At 34.9% G+C, this 13,825-nt stretch overlaps 1 protein-coding gene across 2 annotated transcripts in view; it reads left to right on the top strand.

Moving 5' to 3' along the window:
- LOC121425461 (coiled-coil domain-containing protein 125-like) overlaps nucleotides 1-12,544 on the top strand; it is a 39,072-nt gene extending 26,528 nt beyond the window's left edge. Inside the window, exons 5-13 of one of the 2 annotated variants that reach the window (XM_041621521.1) lie at nucleotides 1,210-1,218; nucleotides 4,189-4,260; nucleotides 4,764-4,849; nucleotides 5,406-5,488; nucleotides 6,610-6,725; nucleotides 8,029-8,139; nucleotides 9,487-9,694; nucleotides 11,234-11,397; nucleotides 12,410-12,544. In XM_041621521.1, the coding sequence (XP_041477455.1) occupies nucleotides 1,210-1,218; nucleotides 4,189-4,260; nucleotides 4,764-4,849; nucleotides 5,406-5,488; nucleotides 6,610-6,725; nucleotides 8,029-8,139; nucleotides 9,487-9,694; nucleotides 11,234-11,397; nucleotides 12,410-12,517 (957 nt within the window). In that variant the 3' untranslated portion in view covers nucleotides 12,518-12,544. The remainder of the gene's footprint in view (nucleotides 1-1,209; nucleotides 1,219-4,188; nucleotides 4,261-4,763; nucleotides 4,850-5,405; nucleotides 5,489-6,609; nucleotides 6,726-8,028; nucleotides 8,140-9,486; nucleotides 9,695-11,233; nucleotides 11,398-12,409) is intronic. The other variant, XM_041621522.1, reaches the window with a different exon arrangement.
- Nucleotides 12,545-13,825: the final 1,281 nt, after the last annotated feature.

Raw genomic sequence — 13,825 nt, forward strand, 5'->3', positions numbered from 1 at the left:
ACACAAGTCTGGTTCCTCTTTAGGAGTCATATCAAAGACTCTAATCATGCCTTGTGGTTCAGTGCAAACCATAATACGCAAGCATAACACTCTCGGCACAGTGCAGACTCTACCAAGATCAGGGAGAAAGCGAAAACTCAACCAGACAGCAGTACACAGGCTTGTCCGTACAGTTCAGCTTAACCCATGGATGACAAAAAGAGATTTGCCAGGATCTGGAGGCTTCAGGAAGCAAGGTATTCCTCTCTACCATAAAGCGAGTCCTCCATGATCATGGACTGAGAGGCTGCAGGGCGGGGAAGAAGCCTTAACTCCAGGACCAACACCGTAACGCCGGACTAAAGTATGCTAATGAACACCTGGGCAGTGGTGGTGGCAGCATCATGTTGTGGGGGTGCTTTGCAGCAAGTGGTACTGGCTCACTCCTGAAGATTGATGGCACCATGAAGAAAGAGGACTACCTGAAAATTCTTCAGCTAAACCTGAAAAGGTCCGCTAAGAACCTCAATCTTAGTCAAAATTGGGTTCCAACATGACAATTGACCCGAAACACTAGAGTCCAGACCTGAACCCTATTGAGAACCTATGGACAGAACTCAAAAAGCATGTTCGGTCAAGGAAACCAAGGAATGTGACTCAAGTCAATGCCATCTGCCAAGAGGAGTGGTAGAAAATCACATTGGAGGTCTGCAAGAAGCTAGTGTCGAATTGTCCACGTCTACTGAGAGATGTGAAGACGAATGGAGGCAGTGCTACCAAGTATTAGGGCTGATGTATGTAAACTTTTGACCCTCCAATAAACTGGAAATATATCTATTATGAACCATATATATGTCTCCAAGTGTTTTTTATTTGAAGTATATGCCAGATATATTTAGAAAAGACCGCACTTGTCTGCATCCATGAAATCATATGTTGGCAGGAATGAGTGAAAGTGTAAAAATTTGAGGATCACTGTTTGACTACTAGGTGTATGTAAACTTTTGGCTCCAACTGTATGTTTTTAGAGTTCTCGCCAAAGGGGTAAAAAATTTCACTTTGAACTTTTACCAGTTTAAGTATCGCAATAGAAAGTAAATAAAGAGTAAATTCAGAGTCCAACTATACAGTCTTGAATAATATCTCCCTATCACCTTTTGTAGTAATCTATTTCCATCTCCATTTCTTATAAAATGCTGGCAATTTTTCCTCCTTTATGACTCTCAACAGTTTTCACATGTGAGTATTATTTGATCCTTCATTTCAAGTTTCCTTTAACGTTTCAAATAAATGTTGAATTAGCTTTTCAATGAAATGTTAAAAAGTTCATTTGAAGAAGTACCGTTAATAGAAACTTTCATATTGAATTTGTTGTTACTGCTATTATAAAAACCTATTGCTTGAAGCTCCCTCCTCTCTCTGTCTTCTTTACTTCAAGAAAGGGAAATGCACTGTAATTGAATTTTGAATTGTCAATTTAATTCAGTTACTGTTGGCAAGAATCCTAAATTCAGGTATACAAATTCATAATCTTTAAAGAGCTCAGAAAATAATTTAAACTTGTTAAAAATGAACATTATCAATGTGACTTAAATTTCCTTCTGATTTTCAATCCATTTGTGTATTCAGATTTCTTCTACTAACAGATTCAATGTTAATTAACTTTGAAAATAACAATGTCAAAGCGAGAGTCATAACATAAGATTAATGATGTGTACCCATGAGAGATCTAATATCACCTGCAAATGAAAGTGCATCACTGTAGACCAGTCTACATCAGCCCAAATTCTTAGAATGATCTGAAGATTATTTTAGCAAAGATGCAGTTACTGTGCTATTTCCTGGGTTTCATATAAAAGTATTAATCAATAATGAGCAAGTATTTTCAATTATTAAAGTCAGACAGTATTTTATTTAATTTCCAAGGCTTAATTTATGCACTTAGTTTTTTTTTTTTATAAAAAGAATTTATTAATGCCACCAAGTCACCACATTCTCTATACAAACATTGAACCCACATTATGCATGCTCAGTAGGCCTAGGTTTTAACTTTTCTATCCAATAGTAATTTCCATGGAATCCTTGATTCTGATTGGTTGTTGAGCAATATTACCATGGTAGTTAATAAAGTCAACATAATTTAGTAACTTTTGTTAACTTTTATGCAAGAGGGCCCAGGTCACATTCCACACTTAATTTGATTCAGTAAGAATTTTTGTATCTAATTCCTCAGTAGGGATAATGGAAACAGGGTTTCTCCTGTATTAAGAAAATTCTCAAGGAGGAATGATTGAGCGAGCTATATTGAAATGAATCAAAGTATTGCTGATGATGATCCATCTTCTCATGAGGGCCCATAGTTGCCTTTCAGAGTAAAAAATCTGCCTTTCGCCCACTCCACCAAATTTAGATGAGTGCAGCTAAACATTAAGATTTAATGATGGGCATCTCTTAGACTGTAAAGTGCAAGTGAAGTGCTTCATTTTGATGAAGCAAGTATACATCATAAAGCTTTATATGTTTGGATTCAGAGCTATCTTTGGATTTTGTTACAAGTTCCTTTTTTATCACCTTCATGCATCCTTTCATTTTGTAGCACCAGATATTAAAACAAGAATCAGCTCGCTGATTATTGGCATGACCAAGTGCATTTGCTGATCTAGAATGTGATGTATCTATGAGAGAAATGAGAGCTTTTCATTTTGTAGCACCAGGCACAAGTTCATTTTCACCAGTTCTCTTTTTTATCATCTTCATGTTAATTCTACATTTTATAGCTCTTAAAGTTATACCCATGGATTTTATTGGAATAAACAAAAATCAGCTTGCAAATTAGTGGCATGACCAAGTTTTTTTCGTTGCTTGAATTTGATTATATCTGTAGAGAAATATGGAGAGGTGTTAAAATAGCAGATGTTTAAGTATAAATGTGCAAGTGTTACAAACATTGTACTCCATTACATGTATATCAAATAAGTTAGACGTGACATTCTGTATTTTGAGTGCACTTAGTGTGAGTGTATTTTTCCACTTAATTTGTTTGCTATGAGTCAATATTCTGTTCTTTAGGTCGTGTAGCATATTTAGGGTTTTCTTTTGATAATAATATGTTTGTTTTGTTGAGATAAACTACTTAATACTAATTAGGCATGGGTAAGTGGTATGTGGCTATAATAATTCAGAACCCAATTCTTCTTTGTGAATTTTAAAGATACATCATATGGCTTTTTCTGTTTTATTCATCTGTTTGTATTTCTAATCATCTTCATACTTCTTGTAATTAAATATTTGTGTGACTTTGTGGACTCAGAGTTATTAAATTAACCATATTATATGGAGATTTTTTTCTGATTTCTTATTTCAAATACATTAATACTGGTTTAGAGGTGATTTTGTTCCAGTACCAGTCACTTAACTCTTGTGTGGGGTAGGCCTACAATATAATTATATAAAATGCAAAAATTGACATTGAAAAGTAAATTTCTGATAATTTTTTTCCTTCTTCAGGGTAAGACACTCTTAAAGCTTCACTGTAAGGATGAAATATTCTTAGATTCTTGATATCCGCTATCGGAAGTGACATTTAATAGGTATTTTGATATTGGGCAAAGCATTACATAAATTATTATTCTTTCATATATCTGTTGTTAATATGCTTCTCTTTTCCTTTCCTCCATTTTCCTCCACTGTTTTATTCTTTTATTTTCTCTTTACCGTATTCTTTTTCCCTTTTCCTCTTAATTTTTTTACCACACTTTATATTTCTTCAGTATTTACTTCACCACTTAAAAAAGTCACATCGCATCTCAGCCTTTTGGCTAAGATCATATGTAGGAGTCCCATGTAGCGCTGCCCCTGTAAAAAAAATTTATCCTGATTGTACATGTAATAGTCTAGCAATCTATGATATTTAGGATTTTATATAATTAAATTTATTATTTCTGTAATCAGATCATGCCTGCATTATCAATACATCTGCGTGTGTGACCATACAGTGTATGTCATTCTACCATTCACTACTATTTTATTTATTGTCATTGTCTTTGTGTTAAAATAAAATGTTGCATCACACTCTTTTTGCATTGAATTGGTTGACTATTGCTCTTAAGATCATTTTTACATTCTATTTGTTGTCCAGAAGAACATTAGTCAATAACAACAATTAACTATTATTTGAAAGTTATAAGGAATTCTTTTTTCCTCCATCAGGTGGCTGCATTGAATGCTGAAAAACAAAGAAATATTGTTACAGTACAAGATCAAGCCAAAGTTCTTCAAAAGGTATTTACATAATTCCACACTGTTCATACATCTTTGTTATCAAATGTTGCTTGTATTGTTAATTCATTGTTGTTTTTGTTGTTACTTTAGAAATAAACAGAACCTATTCCATATTATTGAAAGAAATAAAAATTATTTTAAATTCAAAGACCTGTACAGGCTATTAAACCTACTGTGTATTATTAATGTCAAAATATTACTTCAAATGTGAAACTTACTGTTATTTCAGTTATCATGTATTCATTATTTGTCGTTTAATTAAATTCAGATTAATTTTTTCAAATTTTTAAAACAAATATAATGTATATATTTAAGACAAAAAATCATTATCTATTATTCATTGATGAGACAAAAAGGGAACAAACAGAAAGCATAGCTTTTAAATAATGCTGTTCCTTTTTTTTTTACTACAAAGATATTATTATTTCTTTTAATCATTTTTGTTCTGCTTTTCCTTGTCCTGTTTAATGTTTATATTTTCCATGTTTTCTTGTTATTTGTAGGAGGTGAATGCATTACAGTTTGAATTGGATGCCAAGTCAAGTTCATTTATGTTCAGTGAGCAGACATGGGCTGAAAGATTTGATAGGTAAGACTAGAGGATGGGGGGATAATCCCACCTATGACTGTTTTTTTTCTCAAGAATTGAAAAAGGGAAAAATATAGAGGGAAAAGAAGAAAAAGAAAGAAGAGTATGAAGAAGTGAGGTTTGGTTCTTGTAACTCTTTATACCACCTACATATATTATGTAATTGAGAGAAGAAAGAAACATGTCACCTTTAGCCCCTCCCCCACCCCGCCATTCAACATACCCTGCCACCAACATTGTTGTGTCCAACTCCCATGTTAACTTAAGACCATCATATGTTTTCATATGAACCGATAAGTATAAATAATTACTTATGGAAGGTGCCACTTACACATGTGATCAGAGTAAGACATGCATGTTTATGATAGGAATTGCAACGCTGCTTTAGAAAAGAAGATATCAATGAGAAATGGAGGGTGAATGAGACATCGGCACAATTGTCAGCAAGCAAGAAGTTACATTCTTGAAAGGAATCACCTTATACAATTATGAAGTGTTGAATGAAAAAATCTTGCAGATAATTTTTCACATAAATCATGATGTGATATTTTTTCAGGCTGAGTATTGAAAATACTGCCCTCATGGCAACGTTACAGGCCAGGTCCGATGAGGTCAGACGATTACATGCTGACAAGATGGGTGAGTTTAATTCAGTTCATTTATTGATTCAAAATGACTTATTTGACAAAGGGACATATTTAGCAGCCACAAGAAAAGGCATGATGAAAAATAGAGTTCCACACTTTTAATACACATTTTTAAGCCTAGGCTGTGTCTCATCAGTTTCTTTCCTGAAAAATAATGTAATAATAACGCAGCTCTTGTATAGCACATATCACATTATGTCATAACATCCCTATGCGCTTCCAAAGGACTCGGATATTATTACCCTGGCTTTAGCCACGCAGCCTTTTACAGCGCGGTGGCATTTCAAGGAATAAATTCCTGCCAGGTACCCATTCACCTCACCTGGGTTGAGTGCAGCACAATGTGGATGAATTTCTTGCTGAAGGAAATTACGCCATGGCTGGGATTCGAACCCACGACCCTCCGTTTCAAAGTCAGAAGACTAATCCACTGGGCCACAATGCTCAAATGAATTTCAAATGTATGTGCACTTGGATATCACAATACTACAATAATGATGTTTGCTGCAACTCATTTAGGATTATGATATCATAATACTACAATAATGATGTTTGCTGCAACTCATTTAGGATTATGATATCATAATACTACAATAATGATGTTTGCTGCAACTCATTTAGGATTATGATATCATAATACTACAATAATGATGTTTGCTGCAACTCATTTAGGATTATGATATCATAATACTACAATAATGATGTTTGCTGCAACTCATTTAGGATTATGATATCATAATACTACAATAATGATGTTTGCTGCAACTCATTTAGGATTATGATGCCATTGGTATCTAGATTCATTCATTGCAGACATTGCCTTACTTTGGCATAAATCAAATTTTACATCATAGTGAAGAATGCCTCCTGATTGCCCAAGTGTACGCACATACCACATAAATATGATATCAAATTATTTGAGAGAAGATACTCTTTCAGGCTATATAAAATAACTATGGCTTTGTTACATATTTATTCCTTAATTAGTGATTTATGAGGTGTCAATTTTTTCTGACTCACATGGTATAGAGGCTATCTTCTGCAAGGTTGTCTGTAAAGTTGCTCTTAGTTAAAGCAAGGATTTATTACGGAATGATTTTTTTTACATTACAGCTTTGAAAAGAGAGAGGGATGAACTATTGGCTATGATGGATGCAAATGAGAGACTGCAGTACGATAGACATTGGTCTTCTAAGAATGATGCTTGCTTAAACAACTCAGTATCTGAGGTAGGTCAATGGAGTGATAACAAAAAACAAAAGAATGAAAGTTCATTCTAGGTGAGGTGATTAATTGAAAAACAAGGAGAGTTGTTTGAAAATTATAAGAATAATAATATAATAATAACGCAGTTCTTGTATAGCGCATATATTATGTTATAACGTCCCTATGGGCTTCCAAAGGACTTGTATATTATTACCGCGGCTTTAGCCTTGCAGCCTTTTACAGCGTGGTGGCATTTTAAGGAATGAATTCCTGCCAGGTACCCATTCACCTCACCTGGGTTGAGTGCAGCACAATGTGGATGAATTTCTTGCTGAAGGGAATTACGCCATGGCTGGGATTCGAACCCACGACCCTCTGTTTCAAAGTCAGAAGACTAATCCACTAGGCCACAACGCTCCATAGAAGATTGCATTATTTTATGTGATACTTCTTTTAACTCAAATTTATTGCCCTTTGGTTATACTATAAAAGTGTCTTTATTTTTTTATTTGATTCTTGAGTTAAGGGACAAGAAATATCAACAACTATAGTATACTAGGTTCAGAAGATTTTGACTATGTATACACCGTTCCTCCTATACCATTTTGCATAGTACATGTATTCATAATCCTGAATTTGATTATGTCTATGGTAATATGCAATATTGAGGGATGGCTGACTAAAAAAATAAGACAAACTTTACAATGACTGATTTTGAATTCTCAAACATTAGCATGGTCATTGCATAGAACAATCAAATGCAAATGTATATGTTTCTTGCTGTATAGTAATACATAGCAGATGCTCAATATGTGTGCCCTGTATCGGAAGTGATTAACTCTTCATGCGTTACGTTCGCATTATTGCACATCCGTAGGCGTGTTTCGTTCGCATTTTTGCACAACCACACATTTCCCATAGACGTCCCCTGTCCCATTGTTTTTCGAACAATTGCATGCCCCAGTGCGTGCCTAGCTACAATGTATAGCCTGGCGTTTTTGTATACCGTACATGTGTACCGATTGATCGCGCGTGCGACATTAGTTTAGCGTTTGACGGATTATCGCAGTTTACAAATTACAGAATCGTTGAGTTATCCCCAAAAATCAATTCACCCTGATCACAGCCAGGAAGTTCATTGAAAAAAGGAGAGGAGAAAATCAATAAAACCCCCTCACAAACAATACCATGGCCAGGTTTATTGTTAGAAATATGTGAATGAGAGGGGATCACTGCTAACATAATGCAACACACAGGGGGTTTACAGGTGAACGCATGAAGAGTTAAAGCGACTTCACCATGTTCACATGGTATTTTATTCCTCAGCAAATGGCCGTGCTTGGTTCCTGTTTGTGTCGTGGTAATAAACCAGAGCCTTGCCGGTGTGCTAAGACAGCTGCCTTACTCAAAAAAGATAACAGTTTACTCAAAGATGAGGTAAGTAGTGAGAAAACTTAGTGTATTATCAAGGAGGTTTCAAATGAAATGGAGTAACAGCAAATAAAATCTCATTGAACAAGGTTAAAAGCCACCAGCAGAAAGTATATCAGGCATGCACTATGCTCAACATCTCTTGCAATTGTGTAGACAAATGATTCCCGCATGACTCTACAGCTATAGGTCATACAAAGGGAAATATGCTTTTGTGCTGATAATTACTTTTTCACCGCATCTTGGTCTGGTTATATGTGTAGTACACAATTCGGAGGCATGCGATATTAAACTATGCAATATGTCCTGAAATATGACTCAAATTTGCTCGACTGGGAATGTGCGGGCACTCATCTGGCTTATACAGTAATGAACAACAATATTCTACAGACCACATTTGAAATTTTCATTCGCCGCAAACGATCAGAAAAATATTCAAATCTGGTTTCAGTAAAGGTCAAATTCTTTCTTTTTTCACTGATTACAGGTTAATTGATATAATCTGAGCAAATATCTTGTCGTTATAGTGCTTGGTTATTGATGTTTTGCCATGCATTCAAATTTCAGTTTGTTTATTAATATGAAAGATGGAAGATTGATACAAATGGATATTCGTAAAATTTCACCCCTCTGCTTTCTTCACTGAAACTGGCGGCTTCAAAAGCGGACATCAAAAGGTCCTTATTGCCGTTCTTTCTTTGTGCTTCTTTAGAAATGAACAGCTGCTTGAATAAATTTGTTGCCTGTTGGAACTCCAGTCATAGAAACTTTTTGGTATTTTATTAACAAGATAATGGTAGTGGGAAAATACTACATACTACTCATGAAATAAGAGGAAACCCAGAACATGTCTCCAACCTGTATTTGATAGCTTTATTCATGGAAGTAAGGTTGTTTAGTTATAATATGGAGTATTTTCATTTTCATATTACATTTGCAAATTGAATAGCCTATATATTTCAATAATAATCATTTCATTTGTTATCAAAGACATCAAATATCTGTCAAATCTAAATTGACGTTGTACGATTTTATAGTGACTGTAGAAAGTAGTGTCAGATCTGTTGCTTTAGCAACTAGGCCAGCTTGAATAAGAATGACTTTATTACTAGTGTTAAATTACAAATTTCATACACAGGTAACATTTGTTTGAGCTAATTGGTTCTGAAATAGCTACCTAAAATATTAAAGAAATAGATGTGGAGTCTCATTTTTTAGTATCATTCAAGGAGTGACACTATGTTGAACCAGTTCAATTTTTTATTCATGTGTGACCATGTTTACCAAGCATTGTGTTCTATTGGTCCTCTTTTGTGTTTTTATTTTACCATCTTCCCTTGCTGTTTCTTACAGAATTTCAAGTTAAATGAGAGTCTCAAGGAAGCCTACCTCGTAGCCGATGCCTTCCGGAAAGCCTTTGAAGAACAACTCAACCGTAACTCATCGATGAGCAAAGAGCTTGCCGACTCCCCTCCTCCGTCTGCTGCAAAAGACGCTGAGAAGAATGGGATGAGGAGAAAACCTCTTCTACCATGGATGAAGAAGACGCCGCCAAAGAATGGTAAGATTTGTAGATATGGGTCTGTCGCTTTAAGTCAGCGAAAAAGTAATTCTAGTTTTTATTTTTAGTCTTAACCTGATGCTCTCTCAAATTGACACCAGTTAATACACATGAATTCCATAGAACTGCTTTTCACTTGCACATTAATTGTTATTGTTATCTGGAAAAGCAGATCCTCACCTTTTCAAATACCGTAAGTAACGGTGTATTAACCGCACCTTTTTCTCGGCGGGATAGAAGCAAAAGTCGGGGGTGCGGTTTATACACGGTGACGGGTCTGAGCCAGCCCGCCGTAACCCCTCCCGTACATGTACGATGTCTGCCAGTTCACAACACATCGAGTGGCCGGGTGTAGCCGCCCAGACAATGTCGTTTAGAGGGGTATGAGCCGCGGGTAATGGGAAGCGATTATTACGATCTTAATTAAATATTGTCCATAACAAACGCACCCACCTTCATGACACTAATTTTGACTTTATTCTCTATTCAAAGTAGTGAAGTTCCCTGGCTAAGTTAAAAGAGACGCCAAGCATACTCGGTAATATTTTGTCACCGCTGAGCGAGAGTTGAGTGAGCTTAGAGATTGCGTTGTAATATGGTTATAGTGCGACTTAAGCTGGCGCTATTCAAAGTGCCGTTTTGCGCCAGCTTGTTTTTTTCCTTCTTGTTTGCTTTTCATAAGATACCATGTAAACCACGCACGAGAGAGACGGCACGAAGCCGTAAAAAACAACTGGAAAAAATGTCAATTTCTTTGTTTCTTGAACCTTCCTGTAATCCCGTATCCAAAATTCATGCTAAGACATCAGATTTCTGAAAGTGATTGTGAGGTTGTGATGCAAGAAATGTGAATTTTTCTTCCTCCTACGCTGGAAAAGACACAGATCATAATTGGATAAGAAGTACTGGCATGACTGGTACTGTATCGTAGTTTGCAATGTAATGCTGTGTGTGTGTACACTGTGAGGTGAGTGTGTAAGTGGCCAATATTGTCGGACCGTTCTTTCTTTCTAATTGTTGATCAAGAACAGCATGTTTCCGCATACCGGTAATCTCTTTGGATACTTTTTAATCTTAAACTTAGTTTTTGTTTCTTCGTACCATAAATTGTGAGAATTTTTTTTTTAGTCCAAAGTTGGGGGTGCGGTTAATACACCGTTACTTACGGTAACGTGTATATTTAACCTGCTAAAAAGGATAGACTGACTAACATCTATATAACTACTTAATCTAATGTAGAAGAATTTTGGAAAGAGTTTCAAAGAGCAAGGAGAAAAGGTGGTATAAATATCTAGGTTTATGCAAGCATGATTTCCTTGTTTCTATTTTTTGATGAATTACATGACTGTAAAATTTGACATAGATAAAGAGTAAGAAAAGTACTTTCAAGTTGGCTAATTTCTTCTTTTTTTGTGTAAATTATGTAACCATAATGGTCCCTCTGCATTTGCTTATGCCATTTTATGCCAGTTATTCAATTCATTTAGATTTCAGACTAGAGTACCACTTTGATAATTCTTTGAAACTAATCCAATTCAGGACATTGTCAACGGGATGATGTTGGTAAGCTGCTAGCAGAATCACTGGACATACAAGCTCTAGTGGTCAGTGAACTGGATGAGATCCATCATGAACGGTCAAGAAGTGTCGGGGTTCAAGTCTCTCAACCCATGCCTGATCTCATCAGAAACATGGCCGAACTGGTAGGAATCTCTGATTTGATACAGTAATATTGAAAGTGTTATTTATATCACATTTATTATGGATAATATATCAGATGATCTATCAAATGCTCATCAACCTTTTCTTTCGTGATTTTTAATCTGACATGATTCTTCCATTTTTTTCTTCTGGTAGTGATTTGTTGAGGTTAGAGTATATGTTATAATAATATGGTAATTATATTATATTGGATGGCTCAGGATGAAATACCAAAAATATTCCAAGAGTTTGGAAAAATATTCCATGAATCACAGATGAGTGGAATATTGGCCCTAACGAGTGATATATGTCTAGTATTTCATGAAATAAAGCCATCCAATATAATCATAATCATCTATCCCACCCCCCCCAAAAAAAAAATTATATGGTCAATTTTGGTCATTTACATGCGACTTGCATGTAGTTCATTATGATGTCTTCGAGCGTAGTTGCGCTCTGATACTGCACGGCAATTGATGCAGACCAAAATACATGTTTTTTCAATGCATCGCTAGAACACTATATACAGTATATGATAATTTTGAATATATAGCCTATGAAGTGGTAAATATTGAAAATAAGCTATATTACGTCAAGTAGTTCTCAAGGTGAAACTTGAATTGCATACATGACAAATCAAACTGTTTTTCATGAGAGTTTTTTTCGTTAAAGGAGCCTACAATTCTTGATATCTTAATGGTTATTTTATTTATTGATACTCTCTTGATGATGAACTTATGTTCTGATTCGTGATTTTGAATTATGGAAGAAACTGTATCAAAATCATTGAAAAATGTTGATAGAGTATGCATGGAGATATGCATATCACCAAATCAATTTCAACAAATTCAAGTCTGCTGAGAATTAAATTTACTGCACATAAAAATGCATGAATGGGACTACAAACAAAATACATCCTTGTCAGGTCACAGCTTGAATAAGAAGACATCTTGAAGGCAACATTTATACACATTCATGACAATATTCCTTTTCCTTTTCTTCCCTCATTTTTAGCTGAATGATAAAAGTGAAGCCTTAGCTCACCAGCGGTTGGTTACCAAGATGTTGGCAAGACGTACTCAAGATCTAGAAGCAACCATGAAGAAATACAGTGATCTTTAATACCAGATGAATTACCTCAAACAGTATTGAAAATGATTGGGGGCTCTTAAAAACAAACTCAACTGTCAGTAATGGATGTAAAATCATTGTAAGTCTGTTAGTGGCCTTTGAGAATAATACCTCGCTTCAAGATAGTTTGGATTAGGGACTTAGTTTAAGTAGTGCATGCCGGTATGGATATTCTATCAGCCAATGAAACATCATGATTTCAGGAGCTTATAACCCTAATAAAGCTAGGTATATGGTACTTCCTGTATCTCACATCCAGTTAGAGTCCATTCTCTCTATTCAATTCAAATTTTGATACTCATTAATTATAAATTGATTATGATATTAAATTGATTTGTAAAAACATGTGCTTTACTTCATAATGAGGTATAACCAAAGATGTTTTAGGTAATGTCATACCTAGTGATATGTTTTATGGCTACATAATTATTTATTGAAAGAAAGTCATATTATTTTACAGGCTGAAGAGAGTACTTTTGGTGGAGAATGCAGAAATTCTAGACATTCGTATTTTTATGTGAAATTCTGTATTTTCCAGATTTCTCTCATTACTTTTAATTCATAACACACTGAAATGGAAATTTGATATTTTGTACCTCATATGTTGGGTTTCCATTCAGTGGAACAGTTTAAAATTGAGTCTCATAGCTTTTTCATGATTTTGGATTAAAGACATCCTCTCCTATTGACCATTCCTATAAATCACATGACCTTACATACCCTTGTGAATAATACTATTTTTAAGGAATGTTTTACTACCTCCTTGGTGTTAACATGTTCTGGGGTCATAACACAAAGCCGAGTAACTGATAATGTAATGGATTAATATGATTGATTTTATATTATGGTTTATGCAATCAATCATAAAAAATTATTCCCATGATCAATTGCTCAGTTTTGTGTTACCAAACCCTAGATATGAACTTGTCAACTTAGTCACTGTAGACTATAGATGAGATATTGAGTTTTGAAATTATGTTATGTGATGATAAGACATATCTCACATATTCAATATTATATCAATACATAATTGATACTTAATCAATACTTCTACAGGAAGTATACCAGTTCCAACTTTCATAAGAAAGTATTACTCATTCTTCTTCCAGCTAAACTTCTGACGCACACACATTTAATGGGTTTCTTATTCACTACATTTCATGTTCTCCCTAAAAGGTCAACTCCCCAATTCAGAGTAAAGTTATGACGTACAGATTGTTTTGGTCAAGCATCCAAGGTTGACCAACACCTGTTTGATCGTAAAGAATCTAGACCAGACCAATATATAAGGGGTTCACT

Source organism: Lytechinus variegatus, chromosome 12 (genome assembly GCF_018143015.1).
Source record: "Lytechinus variegatus isolate NC3 chromosome 12, Lvar_3.0, whole genome shotgun sequence".
Taxonomy (NCBI): domain Eukaryota; kingdom Metazoa; phylum Echinodermata; class Echinoidea; order Temnopleuroida; family Toxopneustidae; genus Lytechinus; species Lytechinus variegatus.